This window comes from Patella vulgata, chromosome 7 (assembly GCF_932274485.2).
Source record: "Patella vulgata chromosome 7, xgPatVulg1.2, whole genome shotgun sequence".
NCBI classification, from domain to species: domain Eukaryota; kingdom Metazoa; phylum Mollusca; class Gastropoda; family Patellidae; genus Patella; species Patella vulgata.
In genome coordinates, this window is record NC_065885.2 from 58109930 (window position 1) to 58131074 (window position 21145).

The window sequence follows — 21145 nt, forward strand, 5'->3', positions numbered from 1 at the left end:
TCTAGGCACAGTTCTCCTCCCTTATTTTGCACATGTGACCATAGAAGAAAGACAACCTTATGTTAGTCTCAAAATGTGTTGATGAGGCATCAGACTCCCACTCCTTTTGTCCTGCCTTCTTTAGACCAAGTAGAGCAGAACAGTAGGATGTTAAACCCCATTTCACTTCTATTCCTGTCCAGTGTTGTATGAAGAGGTTGGGTGAATGAATGGTCTGTTGGTCTAATGCTAGCACTTAAGATCATAAGGTCTTTTATTGAGTGAAGAGAAGTGGTTTCGACCCAAGCTTGTAGGTGACAAAGAATAGTGTCCTCTAGTTTCGTTCCATTAAAGACCCCTGCACGCAAGCGAATTATTGAAATAACATTGTACCAATTGTTAGTCCCAAAATTACCTACTTTATATCATGTGGAGGTTAACCTATCTCTCTCCCTTTCTTTCTCTCTCCCTTTCTCTCTCTCTCCCTTTCTCTCTGTCTCCCATTCTCTCTATTTCCATCACTCTCTCCAATGTTTACATGGTTTGTCTTTTTGTTGATGAAACTTGAGTGAACCTGCTCCTTGAGATGGAATTAACCAGTAGGCCATTTTTTAAAGGTGAAATGGCTTGTATTACCTACATAAGACAATTAATGTCCAGGTGAAATATGACCACAGGTAACGAAGACGGCTACTGTTATCCCCACATCACTTAGAAAAATGGGAAATTGTCAAAATTCTCATTTATTATTAAGTCTAATTGCAAGTATTTTTGGCCAGGTATCAAATGATTTACCTACTTGCTTACCTGAGAAGAGAGGTATACTAAACAACACTACCTGATTTATATAATACCTCGTTATGAATTAAATCTACATTTATTCACAAGTTATTTTAAGCTTGGATATCTTTCTTTTTTTTTTTTTTATCTTTTCAATTTATCATTATCAGATTTCTGTAGTAGGGGAGTGGTTGTGAGAAGATATCTGATTTGGGGAATCGTTTAAAAGAAAATGAGCAGTTGCTGAGACAAATTAGGCATATTAAGAAAACAGAGATGGGGAAGGAATTTCTTGATTGGAGATGTTGAAAGTCTGAAAGCCCACTGACAATAATGCATGTCTTGATCCCATGACAATATGTGCCAACACACCCAGTGGAGGATGGCATCAGCTCCAATTCCAAAAGGCGTTATTTTTAATTACATAAATTGGTTATTAAGGGAGAAATGTGATTTAACGTTCATCAGTGCAGTATTTTGGTTGTTTTGTGGTATTTTCTATTTCTATAGGAGAATTTTGTTTGCCTGGACAGTGAGTAACTGGTTAGAGAACCAACATCTTGCCCACTGAGTCACCTTGACTCCCTTATAAAGGAATATTTAATGATGTTTAATTTGTGATTAAAGTTTGACATATGAAACACTAAGCAAGAAAAGGATTGTTGGGGAAGATTTTCTACTTGGGGTAAAAATTCCTAGTGGGGATAGCAGGGTAGGGTAACAAATGCAGCTTTTTAATAGGAAGTGGGTGGGCGGGGGAATATCTCCAGAGAATTTATATGAAGGAGGGAGGTGGGACATTACCCCAGAATCTAGACAATCAAGAGGTTTCTATTATTTGAAGAGATAATAGACCCGTTATCAAAGATATATAATTTGTTATTTTTGTTTCATGTAAATATTAAAATTTCCATAACTTCTAATTCAATTATCTCAATACCTCTAATCTTAAACGTTACAACCAATGGCTTCTTTTAATCGTCCATCAACGAAACAGATTTTATTTCTCGTTGAGTTAATACTATTTTATACTTCCAATTAATTCTGACTTTTAATACCTCTTTTGGTCGCCATTTTGTCAATGATCTTTTATTTAAGGAGATTTTGAATCTCTTTGATGTCTTTGTGCGTGGATTATTTGGATTTAAGGTAATTGTTGGGGCCGAGTCGGACAGGTGAATGTTAAAACGAACCAAGCATGCGGAAGGCGTACTTTGTTGATTATAACACTTAGCTGTTCGACAACTTTAATTATCGGTGTTTTTTTAACCTCTGCAATTAAAGTACATACCAAAGGTCATGTTGATTTGATTATCCAGTTGAAGGTTTTAATAAAGACCTTCCAGACCCCCAGGTATAATTGGTATTGACCACCCATCATTAAATGCAAATTAAGTTATTTGATCTTTTTTGGTTGTTTTGACCCAAGATTTTAATATATTTGAACACGTATGATATGATGGGGACATTTTGAGACTAACTTATCATACTTGAAACATTCTTCTTAATTTTGGTTTCCCCCTTGTCAGTGGTGCAGGACGGAGGGCCAGACAAGGACACCTGTCTATTTGTTCAGATGGGATGGAAAACTGAAATCCTGTGTACACATTGGAGTGCACATAAAAGATCCCTTGGTAGGCCTTAGTGCTGCTGTCCGGGCAAAATTTCCCTCATAGCACACTGTATGGTGTATGTCCATATTCATTAGCCCAGTCAAAGCAGAACAGTAGGGCATTAAACCCCATTTCATTTACTGTTGGTATTTTTCAATCCTGGTTTTCACTTGTCAGAGTTGACATATGAGGTGCAGACAGGATAATGTGCCTAGTTGTTTGGATGGTTTGAAAAGCCTACCAGTAGATCCACATGTGTACACATTAACATGTGCCTAAAAGAGTCCTTAACAGTTGGAATTTGTTGATGAGACATTAAAACACACATTCATTTGCACTCCCTGTTTTAATAAAAAAGAAAATGGCTTTTTAAATTATGAAAGAAAAACACTTTTTTAATTTTCAAATTATTAGCTGAAAATTTTGTTACAGTAGTGCCAAATATTTTGTCACATTTGTGCCGAAAAATTTTGTCACAGTAGTGCTAAAATATTATTTATGGTGTTATGTCTCAATTTACTCTTGATCAGGGTTTCTCAAAATGATAATGGAAATATAATATTGCTCTTTTAACACAGCCTAATGAAGATTATGTAAATTAGGGAGAAAGATAATCTCTGATTAGTTACACTTTACAAATCAAAGACCAGCTTTTAGTGGATTCATGAGTAGGACTTAGTCTGAACCATGTGGCACCTAAGGTATTAATCTGAACATATTGCAACAATGTGTAGCTTTTATCAGTTTGTTGATTGGAATGGTTGAATTGAATGGTGTCTGGTGTTAAGGGGAGATTAGAAAGGGGATTAATCATTTAAGATGGTGGATGGTGTGGATTAAAGAAACATGTTTTGGTATAGGATGAAAGATTAAGTGGACTTAGAAAAGATGAAAGGGGGGAATGTGTTTGTTTAGACGGGGTAATTGAGACAGGTATGATCAATTAACCTGTATATTGTTTTGTGTACCTTGCCTTGGTCATCTACCTGAGATAGTATATACTTTTAGTTTATACCCAGGTGATCATATCATATATACCTGTACTCTAGTGGAGATTATATATATATAGTATCATACCTGTACTGTACCCCATTCTTACCTGTAAAGGATGTATACTGAAGATCCAGGGACTTATAAATACCATTTCTATTAGAATTACTCCCCATAGTGTTGAAAGTTATATTTAAGGACTGATCTGTACTGAAGACTAGGGAACTTAGAAACCTATTTCTTATATGTATACTCAACACAGTGTTGAAAGTTAAGAAGAATATACATGTATACAGTAGACTAGGGAACTTAGAAACCCTATTTCTTATATACACCACATAATGTTTGCAAGTTGTCATTGGAAAGGATATAATGCTGAATATTGAGTAACTCAAAAGCTCAGTCTAGATTTTAGGTGTAATATTACTATGTTGTGTTGATCGGATACAAATGTAAAACTGGTAATTATTCTGTGTTTGCGTAGATCCGTTTTCTTTTTGACATTTATAAAGTGATATACTAATCTTCTGACATTTTTCGCTGATCGTATATCTTAGCATTGTGGAAATTTGTTTATTGGATATAATATATAGATATTAGTGCCAACAAATTGACTAAAATAATTTACCGTGAATAGAAGGATTATAACTGGAGGAATAATTTGAATCTTTTTTGAAGTTGTGTGACTTAATTGTCTGAAGTTGATCATTAGATGACCAAATGTATTACGACTACCGTTTTTTGAAGGTTTGTTTTAAGTTTTATTTATTTTATTTTATTTTTCATAAATTGGCCCTTTAACACTAGGCACATGTGAATATTGACTACACGAGTTACCTAAAAAAAAAAAGCATACAATCTTTAAAAAATGCCCTGCTATTCACTTGATTTACATAGTTTAAGGCATTAAAGTAATCAGTATAGAAACTAAAAAGTATGTGAAAAAAAAAATGTGCCATGTGAATATTGAATATTGAATATTTTTATATAACACATTTATAGAAGAAGTAGTAGTAGTAGAAGTATCCTGGTGTTTATCGTTATAGAAGAAATTTAATAAATGTTTATATATTATGGTAAACATACATACACTGTTGTATATTGATCATATGAAACTGTGGAGTGATTATGGTGTGTAGTTATTAAACTACTGTTGTGCATTACATACTCTGTATAGTCTTAATACATGTTCTGAATACACATTCTTAATACACAGGAATAAAAGGTGTATTGATAATATACCTACACTGGTTTGTATATTGATGTTAGTAATTAAACCACCTACTGTTGTGTATTGTTATCATAGTATGTTGGTAATACACATTCTTAATACACAAGAATAGTGCCTGTTGTGTATAGTTATTTAACCACCTGCTGTTGTGTATTATTATCATAGTATGTTGGTAATACACATTCTTAAAACACAATAATAGTGCCTGTTGTGTATTATTATCTTTACATATTTGTAATACACACTCAATCATAATACACAATAATGGACAGTGTATTACTACTATACATACAATGGTTTGTATATTGATCTTAGTAATAAATCATCAACTGTTGTGTATCACCATCTTTGTATACTGTTAATACCCACTCTTAATACACAATACTAGACAGTGTTTTACTAATATACATATACTGGATGGTTTGAAGTGATTGTTGTGTATAATGATTGAATCACATATGGTTTATATATCATCAAGTTATTAATAATTACTCATAATAACCTTTCCCACACATGACCCCCCTCAATGGCCCCTTTTTAATCTTAAAACTTAAAATCACTTATTGATTTAAAATCCAGAATCCTCCAAGAATTTTTATACAATTATAAAAGTCGGTAGTTTATAGCCATAAGAAGTTTAGATATAATTGCTAAAAATTGAACCAACAGAACCATGATCGTAGGTAGGCCACATCAATTTGAAATTGAGTTCTTAGCGAACACCTATTAAACTTTTCTGTCCTATTTCTTGAGGGAGCCGGGGGGTTGGGTGGCTTAGTGGTTAGCACGTGCGCGCTGTATCATTAAGCCTGTCATTGAGTCAACTGGCGTGGTTTCGAATCCCCGGTTGTACGTGACAAGGAGTAGGGTCGCCTGTCCAACCTCGTGGGTTTTCTCCAGGTTCTCCGGTTTCCTCCCACTGCTAAAGACCCCTACGCGCAAGCGAATTATTGAAATAAAATTGAACCATATGTTAGTCCCGAAATGACCTAGTTTGTGTCGAGTGGACGTTAAACCCCATTTCTCGCTCTCTCTCTTGAGGGAGCCACATTGGCTCATTGAGTTAGATGTTGGTTCGCTAACCTGGAGGTCCTGTATTCATCAGGATTTTCCGTTGTAGTTCCACCTTGTCAGTGATTCAGAACGGAGAGTCTGGCAAAGGACAATGTATAGTTATTTGGATGGGACAAAATACTGTGGTCCTGTGTACACATTGGCGTGCATGTAAAAGATCCCTTGACTGTTAGAATTCGATATAAGAGTAGGCCGTAGTGCCACTGCCCGGGCAAAACTTCTCTCAAAGTACACTGCATGGCGTATGCCCGTCTTCATTAAACCCCAATTCATATTTCTTGGGGAAAAATAATAGTGCAAATACCAGTAATACTTCATTGGTCTTCTCAAAATATTCTAATTTACCATTCTTGAGTTTTGAAATAAAACATGCTTCATGAGACTTGAGTGGCTTTTTATTTATTAAGACTCTAAAGAACTAAAAATTCAATTGCTTTGGCCTAATAAGCTTTTATCCATAATAACTTCTTCCTCGTAAATTTGGAGGGTATTTAGTGTAAATGGGAATAATATACCTTTTATGTCTATAACACACAACTTCATCATGTACGTAATATTGACAAAATTACTCTTTGGAACTTCTCGATTTTGCGAGGACGGCTGTGTTATTTCCGTGCGTAGGAAGGTCATCTTGGTCTCTTTTTATGGTTTTGATTATTTTAGTTTAAAGCTTAAACGTGGAAAGTGTGCCTGGAATTAGCGGATGAATTGCGATCCATTAAAGTCAGAGACGGTTGGTCGTTATTCTAAAATATTTTATGTCATTAATTGAGAAAATGTCGTTATTTTATGAGCCCCAGTTGCTGGGATGTTAAGCTGATTTATGATCTAGTACTGTTCTCCATTACTGCTATATAGAGTAATGGTCACTTAGAGGTCGTTTGTGCACTGATTTAAGGTCGTTTGTGTTTCACAGTAGGAGGTCTATTGTTGAGGAGGGGGGTGAGGTCAATAGAAAGAAAGGCATGTCACACCCATTGGTAGAAATACACACACACAAAAATAGTAATACAACTAATTCAGCCTTTTAACTTGAAACAAGTCTCTGTCGGAATCATAGCATGGAATTTCAACTTGTCTGCACCTTTGTTTATTTTGGTCTGCCTGTTTGAAGTTTGACTTCAGCTGTTTGAATTGTTTATAGTTATAGTGGGAGAAACGTTTTAATGGTTTTAACAATAAACCTTTTAACTTGAGAGCTATAGAAGGGTCAGCTCGCTGGATAATTGTTGGTACTTAGTCAGGACAGTGGTCAGTCAAACATGCAAGGATATTGTGGATAAATTATTGTTGTTAAAGGTGGTTTGTATCAATTACCCCAAGATTAACTCTATTAACCATATATTTAACAGTTGGTTTGATAGAAAAGCAATGGACGAGTGGCGGAATTGGAATAATCTTGTCTATATTTCAAAGTTTTGAATCCTGAAAATACATCAATAAGGATTGGTGGAACATGAAATCTCTCGTCTCACATTTGGCATATGAACTTAGAAACCATATATTTTAATATTTAAATGTTTTGATTCGTGAAGATGCACCAATGAAGTTTGGTGGAACAAGCAGTGCTTACATGAAATGTCTCATCTCCCCCTGTGGAATATTATCTTAGAAAAGATAGGACTCTAAAGTTTATAATGGTGTTATTTACCAAAGATAGCCTCTGAAGAAACGAACCGAGAGGCAAAAACTTTTCATTATAGACTAAATATTTGGCCAACTTTGATGTATTAGAGTGTAGAGTGTATTCAGCCAGTGGACATAATAAACCTACAGAGAAAACCTGCAATGATGTTGTCAATGAAGTTGAAGGAAACTTTTCATTTACTAACGTGATCTGGTCAGCTTTGAATTAATTGAACAGTGATGAATTTAGCCAGTGGACATTTTAAAACTTGATTCTGGTTGCCGACTGGTGATGGTGGACTGGTGATATTGTAGTATCGCCAGTTTTAATTCAATGAAAAGGAAAAGCTTGACGATAATAGACGTGTTCGACAGTTGACTTGTATAGAATAGAGAGCTTTAGTGACTCGTTAAATGTACCTTATCAGAGTAAGTGTGTAATTCATTGAAGGGGATTTACTTATTAAATTCTTGTTTATTTGAAGAGTTCTCCAGTTGGATTGTGGTTGATTTTGGTGGTCAAAGTGCTCAGGTTTTTTAGTGGCCAGAGTGGTCATTTTTTAAGGAGGAATCACCATTGACCAATGAAGATTTGTTGATGATTGGGTGGACATTATGTAAATTCAATTGTATTTATGTTGATTAAGCACTCAAGCAAGATTTTATCACATTATCTATACTTATAGATATCTGTGATTTTCAGACATTTCAAATACCATGTTCTTTTGGGGGCTTTTTTGGGGGGGGATTTCATTTCATATTAATTGGACATTTTTGTGAAACAAATATAGAGGTGTTTGAGGGCAGTTGTTTCAATTTACATTAATTGGATTTTTTTGTGAACTGATTTTTTTTTCATTTTGCTGATTAAGGTAAGTCAAACTTTTTAGACTTTTTTTTTTTGAAAAGAAAACAAATTTGATTTTTACTTTAAATTTCTATGGCTGTCTTTTATTTCTAACATTAAACGACATTAGTATTCAAATCACTACCTATTCCAGATTGCTTCTCATTTTCGGCCATTTGGATTCTGCCTTGTTAAATTTTCCCAAAATATCTTTGCCTTATTGTGAATCTTAGTTAAAAAAGGAGATTCTAGCCAAATTGTTTGAATTTAGTTCAATGAGTTATTGATTCTTTTCAATTATTTTGCTTCAAATAAGAGTACCTTCAAAAAGTAGCGAACAGAAATTTTTAGCTTTGTAAATTTCCAAGTATATAAGTCGTGGTGTAATAGTAAGTGCAGGAGGACCACACCACACACAACAGTCATCCAAACGACATACCTGCGGACAAGACACATGACACATGATCATTTCTGGCAATAAACTACGAAATGAAGGTGTTGTAGAAAAAGTATAGAAGGGTATGACGTTATAATCCATTTCATTTAGACCTTGAACAAGGAAGTCTCTTTGGATAATGAATGGATGGGTTTAACGTCATACTTTTTTGACGGAACTCGGATAGCCATATTTATATTAAAGGCGGTTTAAAATTCATCAACGGGATAGTACCTGTCATGTTATATTGGTCTATCTCTTCACTGTTTACTTTGATACATACTTTATTTATTTATTATTTATTTTTCCAATAGTAAACATAACAACACATGCTGACTCCATGAATATATTTGCATCCAATTAACATATGATCAACATATATTATAGTATTACCTGTTTGTATGAATGGATTGGACACATGGCCTTGTCACATGTCATTGAAGATCATTGTGTATGATCTGACCTGTTGACTGGAGGGTTATGGTCTATTACTACCTGTAGCTCTCACTGACTGAGTTTACCTTTTCATTTCACCTGACTTAACGAGCCAATACATTCAGGTGTATTTCTCCAGTTGGTTTGTGTTGACTTATTGGACTGTATTTCCTGAGGATTATTTTCCCTATTAGGAGACGACATGCACTAAAGAAAAAGGTAGGATTTTGTATATTATTTGAATTTGGTATTTCTGAAAGTTTTTGATTTGTTTGTGTTGACTTTATTTGACTGAATTTCCTGAGGATTATTTTCCTATGAAACGAATGATGTGTTTTTTTCTCAGGATGTAGTCTGTTTAATAAATCTTCCAAAACAGATTTACCAATGCATTTTGATAGGAAAATGAAAGTACATGTATGAAGTGTATGATATGCAACTATGTTGTATAACCACTGATCAAAAATTAAGAGATTATTATTCCCCCAGCAAACTACAATATTGTGACTATTCAATTATGTTAAATATTTACAAAGAACATTCATATTCCTCTGCTGCGGATGTAAATAAGCCAGCACCACATATAAGTGTTAGATAAAATCACTTTGATGGGACTCTTTTTAATCTGGTAAAATTTCTTTTTAAGCTAATTGAATGTAAGTCAAGAGGTGATCTACTTTCGATATTCTGATATTTATTTAAATAATCAATTTGAGAAAATGTTAGTCGGGATTGAGCTTTGATAATAAGATTGAAACATGCATTATCCTAGTTGTTCCAGGGCTCAAATACTCTCTCTCTCTCTCTCTCTCTCTCTCTCTCTCATTTCTTTTTATTTGATGTGATTTAATTATTTTCACCTGAAGTCACCTGTCTAAATAAGGATGTTATGATTATTTATGGTTGAGTTATCTTTTATTTACATCATGATGACCCGGGACTAGCCTTGTTCCCAAATTACCTTTAGGTAGTGAAACAAAGGTGTATTGTTCAGGTATAAAAGAGGACAGGAAATTGGTTACCTGGGCCGCACCAATTTAATTTTCTGTTCTCTAAGGTCTTGATAAATAAATATTCACTTGAATCATGTGAAAGATGTTTTGTTTAAAATGTCAAAACCTAAAAAGTTGTAACTAAAACCGTTGGAACTGCATAACCATGTACTTTTGTTAGTCTTTATCCCCAAAGAAATAAGAATAAAATTTTGTACAGGTTTTCCCAAAGAACAGAAAATCAAATGTGTGTAGCCTAGATTTGTCTGAAATTTTTACCTGTGATCTCTTTAATCTATTGACTCACCTTTTTGTATATAAACACCTAGGTTTTTACTCCATCTACCCCAATTTATCTAAATTTGTGGGTTCAACTGTCATTTCTATTGATGTAGATTGTTTTTTTAAAGCCTTTGAAGTATATTTTGTTATGAAGAAATGACAGTTGATATAGAAGCTGGATGTTAAAGGCAAATTAATGTTTTGTTATTTGATGGTAGAGGAAGGATAGTGTAATGATATTTCATGGAAAACTGGTTAAACTAAATATTGGATGGTAATTACAGCACAATTTGTATGGTGGACAGTTACTGGCTTCGACAAGTGCTCTGGTATCGTTATCAAGCACAAATGATTGCAATTTGCTTTCTTTTGTAAATTTAAATGCAGATGAGGGATTTGGTAAAAATATTCAATGGAAAATTGGTTAAACTTAATGAAATATTGGATATATAGTGGTTAAAAAATTGAATAATATGGAATGTGTTGTTTTCTTGGTTAAAGTTTATTTCATTTTGTAAAGTATTGATTCATAAATACAATTTACATAGTGTTAGGTTTGGGAAGTGGTATCAAGTGTTCATTCATGAAATATGTACTTAGATAGTTATACATCTATTCAGGTCAAGTATGGATGGTTAGATACCCAAACATTGTTAGCTGTTTTCAGACTGATGATTACAAGTGGTATCAAGTTTTCTAGAAAGGATACCTAGGATGTATAGATGTATATCTGTACCCATATTCAGCAATATTTCAAGTATCCCTGTTAATATTCATTTGTTTGTGTGTGTGTGTGTGTGTGTGGGGAGGGGGGGGGGTAACATCTGCTTCTACCGACTGTGATATCGCAGACAACCCATTTGATATCTTCTATTCTTCATTTTATATTGACCATATCAGAATTAGACCTGATTTAGAGTTACCCTAATTCCATCTTTTACGAAGCTAATACGGGTAAAATTCAATCTCGCAGAACCTAATCAGAGATAACTATGACGGGAACATCAAGACCTAATTCTTGGTCCAGTAATCTATTTGTTCGACAAGGACATTAGTGTACGATTTGTCAAATGAAATTGACAAACGTTATTTAGTAGTAAGATGAGGGTAAATAAGCTAAAGGAGGGTTTAGTAGGTAATATAGTAGCCGTAAGCTTGTAGCAGAGGTTCGTGGGTTAAGCCGCGTAAAAGATCAATAACTTCAGCTGTAGTTAAAGCTATAGGAACGGATAGATCGAACATCTTGCTACAATCTCTTGGCTAGTTACATTAGTTGTGTATCTTACGGTACACTGGTTAGTACACTCTATAGCCGACTACAGCTGTACTGTTATCAGTGGCGTACAGGCCGGGAGGGAGTGGGACACAGGAGAAGGAGGGTCAGAGAAATTCTGATAATCACAGCATTTCAGTCTATTCCACTGAACATTTTTTAAATACTGGGGATCAATATTTGAGACTAATATTCTAATTGATAGAATGTTTTTATCTTGAGCCCATTTATCTGTAAATTCAGATAAATAGATGCCTTCTGTTATTCAGGCAAAAAAGAAAGGAATTCAGACACCTGATCAAATTATGCCTACGTTACTACTTCTGTACTCTGTAGATTTCTATCTTTTACTTCTTGGGATCACTTATGTCCACACACTGCAAGTGGTGGTTTCTAAGTACCGGTAGTATGCATTCATTTGATACCCAAAATTGCAGAAGATACCATATGCCAGTCCCAAAATATCCTTGTTAGTTTGTGTTTAGTGAATGATTTGTGAAATCATGTCACGCTTCATTCAAGATGGACGTAATCCCCTTGAATTCTGCGAGAGTGTTGCTTCCATTTACACATCTTAACAATTACATTCTTCAGCCTGAACAATTAACTTGTCCTTTACTTATAAACAAAGATGCTGAAATGGTTCTTTCAAAATTCGTCTTAAGTATGTTTTTCTAAGTAAATTTGTTTCATAGTTCGATTTTTTACTCCCTCATGATAAGAATTTTACATTAGTTATCAATAGTCAATTGAACAGAGAAATTCTGTTTTCAAAAAATAAAGATTTTTCTAGAATTGATTTCCAGCGAGTTACAAGTAATGATGATCTAAATAAAAACATGGCAATAGAGGCTGATTCCATTCACAAAGCATATTGTTTGCTTCGGTAGAATTGCCGCAAGCCGTCAATATCGATCTAGGCCAAGATGTTAATTTTCAAATGAAGTGTAGGTATTGAATAAAAGCGTAAATATTTATGATAAGCGTAAAGTAGCTTGCTAAACTCGTTTAAATTCTGCTACCGGCTGTCCTCTGGGGATAAGCTGTCATTTTTAACTTGATAAGAAATTTATTTCAATGGTAATTTGTCGATTCAACGGAAGTCAATGTAGGATATTGTCTAAAAAATATAGGTTTTAGTTAAAATGATAGGTACAAAATACAATGGAGCTTATTTGCTGTGCTATGAGGGAAGTTTTGCCACGACAGCTGCACCACTGCCTACTCTTGGGTCTTTAACATTTTGCCAATGATATACAAAGGTCCTTGGTTTTTTATCCCATACAAACGACTGGACACTTTTCCTTGCCATGTCATCTGTTCTGCAAAACTGCCAAGTGGAAACTGGCTAACTATGATATTGGCTAACTCTTACTAGAACATCTAGTACCATTTCTGATTACATCAAAAGTTCACATAGCAACTTTTTGTTGTGCTTTTTTGGGGGAGTTATAAAATTGAAATATTATGTTAGCTCCGAAATGACCTAGTTTGTGTCTAATAGACAATAAACCCCATTTCTCTCTATCTCTCTCTTCTTATGCTAAAACATTTATAGTAGTTCTTCTGGGAGCCACGGTGGCTAGGTGGGTAAGACGCTGGCTCACTAGCCTGGAGGTCGGGTGTTAGATCCCTGCATTCACCAAGAAAGTTCATCCCGATTTTCCGACGTGGTTTCCCCTTGTCAGTGGTGCAGAACAGAGGACCTGACAAGGACAACTGTCTAGTCCTTCGGATGAGACGAAAAACGGAGTTCCCGTGTATACATTAGAATGCACATAAAAGATCCCTTGGCAGTTGGAATTCAATATAAGAGTAGGCGATAGTGCCGCTGCCCGGGCAAAATTTCCCTCATAGCACACTGTATGGCGTATGCCCGTCTTCATTAGCCCAGTATAGGAGTAGAACAGTAGGACGTTAAACCCCATTTCATTTCATAGTAGTTCTGTTATACTGCCTAAGGAAGATTATACTCTTCTAATTTCAAGCCAAAAGCATCTTTTTGCTGAGAATGTGTTTCTCTTGATCATCTGACTGGTGAAAAACATGTCTTCTTATCAGAGCTAGATATTATATATTTATAGTTAGCTCTGATTGGTTTTTAAAGAGGAAATGGCTGAAGATTTTTACCTCCTTGAGCAAAAGAGTTTGTGATTTATTGCTACCTGTCGATATAGATGTTGTTACTATGGAAACACATCAAAAGATGAAGATTGTATGCCTAGTGTAATGAACTGAAAGAGATGTAAAGCAATCACATGTTTACCGAGATTCGTCCCAATTTCTCATCTCTTCAACAGCTCTCTCTGAAGAATTTTTAAGTTTTTTTTTAGACCTTTGAAAGCCTGAAGCTAAATGTGAAATTACATGTTAAGTTTATCTGGCTAATTATAAAGTATGGCAGTTGAAATGTCAACCTATTATTTTTTTTCTAATAGGTAGCATAGATCAATTCAATGCAAAAATGTTAGAAAATCTAGAATCAAAACTTTAGTTTGCAGGATCAGCTGAGAGAGAAAGATGGAGTCTTGCATGAGGGAGGGTATGAGAGAGAGTTTATCAGCCATACAACACAAACTAGGTCATTTAGGGACTAACACTATTACAATTTTCTTTTAATAATTTGCTTGTGCGTAGGGGGTCTTTAGCAGTGTAAAGAAACCCACATAGTTATCGAACAAAACACAGGTAGAACTATGTTTTAAATAAATTTTGGGTCTTTTTAGTTTTTGTTAGAATCGGTTGGATTCTTCTAGTGGCAGTTAAGAAATAAGGCTTGTTTTAATTGAAAATTTCCAGATTCAGTTCAGTCTGAAATGTTGCTTCACATGGTTTTGCATGTTGAGAGGTATGCATAGAGGTATGTTTTGATCCCTGCATTGGCCGAAAAAAGTTCATCAGGATTTTCCGACATGAAAAACCAAGGTCCTGTGTATACATTTGTGTGCATGTAAAAGATCCCTTGGCAGTTGGAATTCTATATAAGAGTAGGCCATAGTGCCACTGCCCGGGCAAAATTTCCCTCATAGCACACTGTATGGTGTATGCCTGTCTTCGTTAGAACAGTAGGACGTTAATCCCCATTTCATTTCCATAAATTATAGAAATAAGTTGAATTTAACAGAGTAGTGTTTAAATATTTTATTCCATCTTCCCGATTTTGTCTGGATCTATCTGTCTGTTTGAACAATGGCACTAAATGACAGCAGCTGTAGAAATAACTACCAATCTATGTCTCCAGACTTTACAAAACAAACATATGGGCTATTTATTTTTGAAACATAATTTCAGACCATTTTTCTGACTGGAAATGAGAGAGAAAATGTAATTTGGATCGAATTATACTTTAAGGTGTCGTGAAAAAGTACGACCAGGAACCTAATATTACGAATCATCTTCCGCGAATAATAATCCTGGATAGATGGGATATTATATTAGAAGGTAATTTATACCTTGTCATACAAATTCGCGTAATTATATATCTCGACCAGAAAACATATTGACGTATAATGACACACAGTACGAAGGATCGGTATGTAATTATTTATAAAATAGAAACTAATTTCGTTATATATCTATGTCGCGTTCTCTGTAATTAGAAAGACACACGTGTAACATGAGGCTGTTATTTTTTTTCTTATTTAGAGTAACCTGCTCCTTATTAACGTCAATGACAACTGTAACTATAGTAACTGATAGGTCATCAATGTAAGAAGTAGATAAACATGGTTTTGAAGTAGTTATTTTTTTCGGCGGGGGGGGGGGGGGGTGTGTGAGTTGTGTTCAATATGCTCTACCTTAGGTGAAGAGAAATGGATATTTACAGCACATCAGAGCAGCAGCCACACTTTACCCACGGAGAAATGAAAATAGTTTTCAAGCCATAGTTTCGTATGATTTACAGTACAGAACACTTGATACCATTTCTCATTTGTTTAAGTTATTATTTCTGTTGTAACTTCATTGATTTTAATTTCTTTTTCAAAATATTTTAAGCAATTATTCAGATATAAAGGTATTTTGGTTTTATGATGATTGATGGTGAAATCCACCACTGTGGGCCCTTTCATACCGTCATCATAAGATAGGAAAGTGAGAAGATACCATACCGTATGATAATATGATACACTACAATAAAAAACATACATCGTGGATAGCAGGTTTACAAATCCAATCCGTCATAGACCAAGTTAAAAAAAAAATATCAAGACAGATTTACAATACAAAAGCAATATACGTTGCTTCCTATAGGCATTATCTATTTTTTAGTTGAGTAAAATCTATTGAACTAGTGATAGTAAAGTTCAGAAATATCAAAAAACATTTTGATTGGCTTTTAAAATTGATAGAATGAGTGCAGAATAAAATGAATTTATAAACAATACATGAATTTTGTAGAAATAGGGATAAGGTAGGTAGGGGTCAGCAAAACTTGTTAACTGAGTAGTTGCTGGACCAGAATACGATGCAGATAAGGGAAACAACATAAATATGAAGATAGTTTCATATTTAAAAAGGGTTATGAGAACCGAATTGTTGTGCATTTAAGCGTCTGTTTTATTTTAAAGCTCATTCAAAATCGGATGTACTTTTGTGTATAGGGATTGGGGAACATAAATTTTACAAAAATATAGAAGTTTGAAAATAGAATAGAAATTGGATTATGGATAAAGCAGGTGGATTTTTGCGTGATATTGTGTAGCTAGTGGTGTCCCTTGTGTACTTATATCTTCATATTTATACGAAAAGAAACAAAGTCCAAAGGTTTTTACCAAGAAATAGGCCTTTGAAAATTGGAGAATGACAAAGCAGGTGATATTGTGTAACTACAGCTACACTTGTACACACCGACTGACCTGCGAATACAAGTATTATAACATATTAATATTATCAATAAAACCCATATCTTAATCTTTTCAAGTATTTACTAAAACATTTTTATCCACAACTTCCACAAAACACCTGCGATAGATTTCAGTCTAGATCAACAAGACTGGTTGCCATATATGGAACGTTTGAATAGTTCTCTGAGAACATCTGTAACAAAGTTTCTTGTATGTCGCAAGTCTGCTATCCTAATAAGGTCTTTTCTAATTTCTGTACCCAACAGATGTTAACGTGTAACGATTTTATGTGCCGTATTGAAAAAGCGATAGAAAATGAAGTAAAATAGAGAGAATACGACACAATATGGGCTGGATTATCGCAAAGCTTGACGACAAAGAATTTTGAATAATTATAATTGATTTACCTGTACCTGCTTGACAAGGTTACGATAAAATTTATAAGTGCACTTTATTCCTCTAATAGAATTACGATTAATATAATTTATAATACATGTGGCAGGGTGTGCTTCGACCAGACCGATTTAACTTTTGATTCTGATGAGTCTTGAAGAATAAATAACTACTAAAGTCTTTTGAACAATGTTTTATAACAATTTAAACTAAACGCTTGTGAGGAGAGCACCAAAGTTTTATTTGTTTAGAAGAACAATAAATCAAATTGTTGTGGCCTTATTTAAACATCTGATACCACTTCTTGACAATTTCACGTTGAGAATAAACTTTATTCCCTGGTGACCCCTTTTAAAATACACATTAAAACAGTGTACAAAAGTCATTATTTCAAACAGATTATCGTCAAAATGATTGATTTATTCCATTATCAAAGTCCATTCACTTCGTTTCTAAATTGTATGCCAAGACTCTGTGACTGCTTTTCAACAATGCACAGATCAAGTCAGAAGTTTAAACAATTTTAATTAGAATCAAACAGTTAAACTTGATTTCCTCAATTCAAAATCAAATCAATCTTAAGTCATTGAGTTATCAGTTAACAAAAAAATCTCAGCAGCCGACCAGCAGGTTAATTGCAATAACCATGGAATGCAAATAATCCATTAGAAATAGTTCAAATATTACAAACATAGTTTCAGTTAATTATACTTGTTACATTGTTGTTAGAAAAATGGCAATATTATTGTGACTTGATGATAAAAATGACAAGATTGTTATAATTTTTTCCTGGAGAGAACAAGCAAAGATATTGATAATATTGACAATGAAACTGATACAATGTTGCCATGTGTCTATTATAATAACTTTGATTTGATTGTTTGTTATCATGAAGTATTTGAATGCTTAAAATAACCCCAAGAGACATAAATAGGGAGAGTTTAACAAATGGTACTTTTGATTTCAATGATTTGCACAGGTTCTTTAGAGAGAGAGAAGAGAGAGAGAGAGAGAGAGAGAGAGAGAGATGGGGTTTAACGTCCACTCGACACAAACCAGGTCATTTCGGGACTAACACATGGTTTAATTTTATTTCAATAATTCGCTTGCGCATAGGGGTCTTTAGCAGTGGGAGGAAACCGGAGGCCCCAGAGAAAACCCACGAGGCTGGACAGGCAACCACGCATGTTGACTCATTGACAGGCCTTATGATACAGCACGCACATGCTAACCATTCGGCCATCCAACCCCCCAGGTTCTTTAGAAGTGTGTGTTCACATGTTTGTGTACCCTCTATAAAACCCACAAGGTTAGGCTTACAACCCTATTACTTGTCATGTACAAAATGAAATTTAACATCCTACTGTTCTGCTAAGGAAGATGGGCATACGCCATACAGTGTGCCTACTTTTATATCGAATTCTAACTGCCAAAGGATCTTTTACGTGCACGCCAATGTGTACACAGAACCATTGTTTTTCATCCCATCCGAATGACTATACCTGACCTCCAGGTTAGCTAACCAACATCTTAATCGCTAAGTCACTCTGTACAAGTGTGCGATCAAACACATGACTTGCATAGATGACTGGAATCATGATCTGCTATCTTGACAATTATCTTCCCATCCATTGCTTTAGTCTCACAAGAATAGTGTTGATCACATTCATTCATTCATTCTTGTACACACCGTTTCTTTCTATTATCCATTTCTAGTTGGAGATCATCAGATGGGTGGTTGTGTGAGCTTTAGATTATAAGGTCTGGCATTGAGTCAATTAGAGGCCTGGTTTTGATCAAATGCTTATATGTGACAAGGAATTGGATCACCTATGCTCAAGCTATTTACTGAAATAAAATTGTACTGTATGTTAGTCCCGAAATGATCTATCTAGATTGTGTCAAATAGAAGTTAAAACCTCTCTCTCTCTCTCTCTCTCTCTCTCTCTCATTTATAGCTGTAACCATGTTAGCATGCCAAAGGCAGTTTACACATAAGAAGAAAGAAGCATGTGTACAAAAGAGTTGTAGCCAATTGAAAGTTTAGCTGTGTTTACATCAAAGGAAAACTAGTAATAATTGAAATATTTCAGCTAATTAAAAAGAGACACATTCTCGTTAACCTTTAGATAATTGGTACGCATCGCAATATTCGATAATAACCCCTCTCATAAATCCTTTAACTAATCAGCCAACTTCGCCTGAGACACAGCACTTAAACTTATTTCTTCCACTCTTCTCTTAACAAAAGTTGCAATCGCTTGTTTTAATCTTACATCAGCTTCATCAATAATCTCCTTGGGCACGGGGTAAAACCACAGTCAGGAAGGTAATTAAAATATATTAATACATTCCGTCACATCACGCTCACAAAGGTTCCTGATAAATATTAGAAATAAATTGTGCGATTTCTCTCCTTTAATATCGCTTTGTCACACCATCGTCTGGAAGTATTCCTCTCCAAAGACACAATTTATATTCCTCTTACTCATCAAAGAGAAATCGGAATAAATGGAGTCTAGCATGAATATTGATATTTCAAAAAAGTATAACTAAATATTATTATTTTCATTTGAGGAGTTCACAAGGCTAACAGTTTCTTTTTATGTACTTTTATAAGAGAATGACTGGATGATGGTGACTGTGCTGGTGGTCTTTGATCCCATAGTCATCTTCCAGCCAATAGCAATAAATTGCTTGATAATGACTAGAGAAGCCTAGTTGAACCATCGCTCAGTAATAAGCAGGAATTAATTGATGGTGGTGTTGAGCGAAGAAGTCACTGAATTGTTCAGAAGAAATGATGAACCTGTGGCAGTTGAAAATCAAAACAGGACAAAATTTCCAGCATAAAACACTGCACATCGTATGGCCATCTTCATTAGCCCAAATGGTGCAGAAAAGTGAGATGTTAAACCCCATTTTATTTCAAGATCAAAAATAGATCCAATGTTAATAACTCGCTGCTTGTGTAGCCTGACATGCAAATAATTGAACATGATTGTGCATTAATGTTTGTGTTCATGCATTTTAAAAACATGTAAGCAGGTGGATCTTTAATCCCTCCTTGCCTCTGGAGACCCAAGGTCCCTCCCAATTGATAAACAAGACAAAGAAACAAAGATACATTTAAACTTTAGGAAAGTAATTAGCAGTGAAGCTTGATGCCTGCTGTTGATTAAAAAGCTGTAATTGTTGGACTCAAGGGATTCAATTAATTTGATTTAGATGATGTTTCGAGACCGTTATTACACCTAGAGATCGGAAGACTGTCTGTCCTCACAAAAGGTTAATGGATTGTTAATTTGTTATATAAGCTAAATATAACAACTGAATAAAAGGATAAATGTTTATCTGGCTATCGCAAATTTGATATCAGATTATCGTCTTTAGCTCTTTTTGAATATGTGGAGGGTTTAGGTGGTCGAATAGGACGTTAAACCCTATTTCACGTAATTTAATTTCAAAAGATTTATCTATCGATCACAAATTTGATATCAGATTATCATCATTAGCTCTTTGTGAATATGTGGAGGGGTTGAGTGGTCGAGTAGGATGTTAAACCCTATTTCATATGTAATTTCATTTCAAAAGATATTTCAGATGTTAGTCCCCAAATTATTTGGATAGTATGAGGAGGACCGACCTTAAATCTCAATTTTATCTCTGTATTTCAATAATAAGTACCTGTTAAAGTCGACAAGGTGGCCACTTGAGCTTTATTTAAGAAATAATGTAAATCAATAATAAACACATATTTAGTCATGGGATTTTAAAATTATTTACAGATTTTTCAAATTCAATTTTTGATACAAGTATATTAAATGCACATTGCCCCTAAGGTAACAATTGAATCGTTAGTTAATGTGATTTTCAGTTTCTGAGGAGAATTGAATTAAAGCAAACTTAACTTTATTAAAATTTTATAATAGTAGAGAAATCATCAAAGAAGGTTACCGTGAATAGATTAAATCTTGGAGAGAATCTCACGTGCATAGATTTTGTGGTTCAGAGCACATATCATTGATGTGATAAATGTTCTAGAGCGTGAATCTAAAGCATTGTTTCACTACAAGTCTTTCATCCTTCGTCTATATTATGCAAGCTGCAGCTTTATCCCGCAATCTTCTTTGCCAAGGAGTGGGGATAATTCTGAGGGGACCTGAAGTTTCTGTGGGGTTTTTTCTCTTATTTTACACAGAAAGAGGGGATTGGAGGGAGATGGGGAGTATATAGGTCATGGATCTGCAGACAGGTTTCATCCCACAATTTTACCGGTACATGATAAGGATTAGGGGTGTTTTTTTTTTAAGAATGTAGCCTTATCATTGGCTATAGGTTTAAATATAT

The 21145-nt window shown here is 34.6% G+C and overlaps 1 protein-coding gene across 6 annotated transcripts in view; it reads left to right on the forward strand.

Annotated features, from left to right (window-relative positions):
- Positions 1–21145, forward strand: part of LOC126827506 (E3 ubiquitin-protein ligase PDZRN3-B) — a 275931-nt gene that overhangs the window by 185512 nt on the left and 69274 nt on the right. The window contains exon 1 of one of the 6 annotated variants that reach the window (XM_050556912.2): positions 7623–7722. The exons of 4 other annotated variants lie outside the window; for them this stretch is intronic. In XM_050556912.2, the coding sequence (XP_050412869.1) occupies positions 7708–7722 (15 nt within the window). In that variant the 5' untranslated portion in view covers positions 7623–7707. Of the gene's footprint in view, positions 1–7622; positions 7723–9125; positions 9231–21145 lie in introns of those variants that run through there. One more of the 6 variants, XM_050556913.2, reaches the window with a different exon arrangement.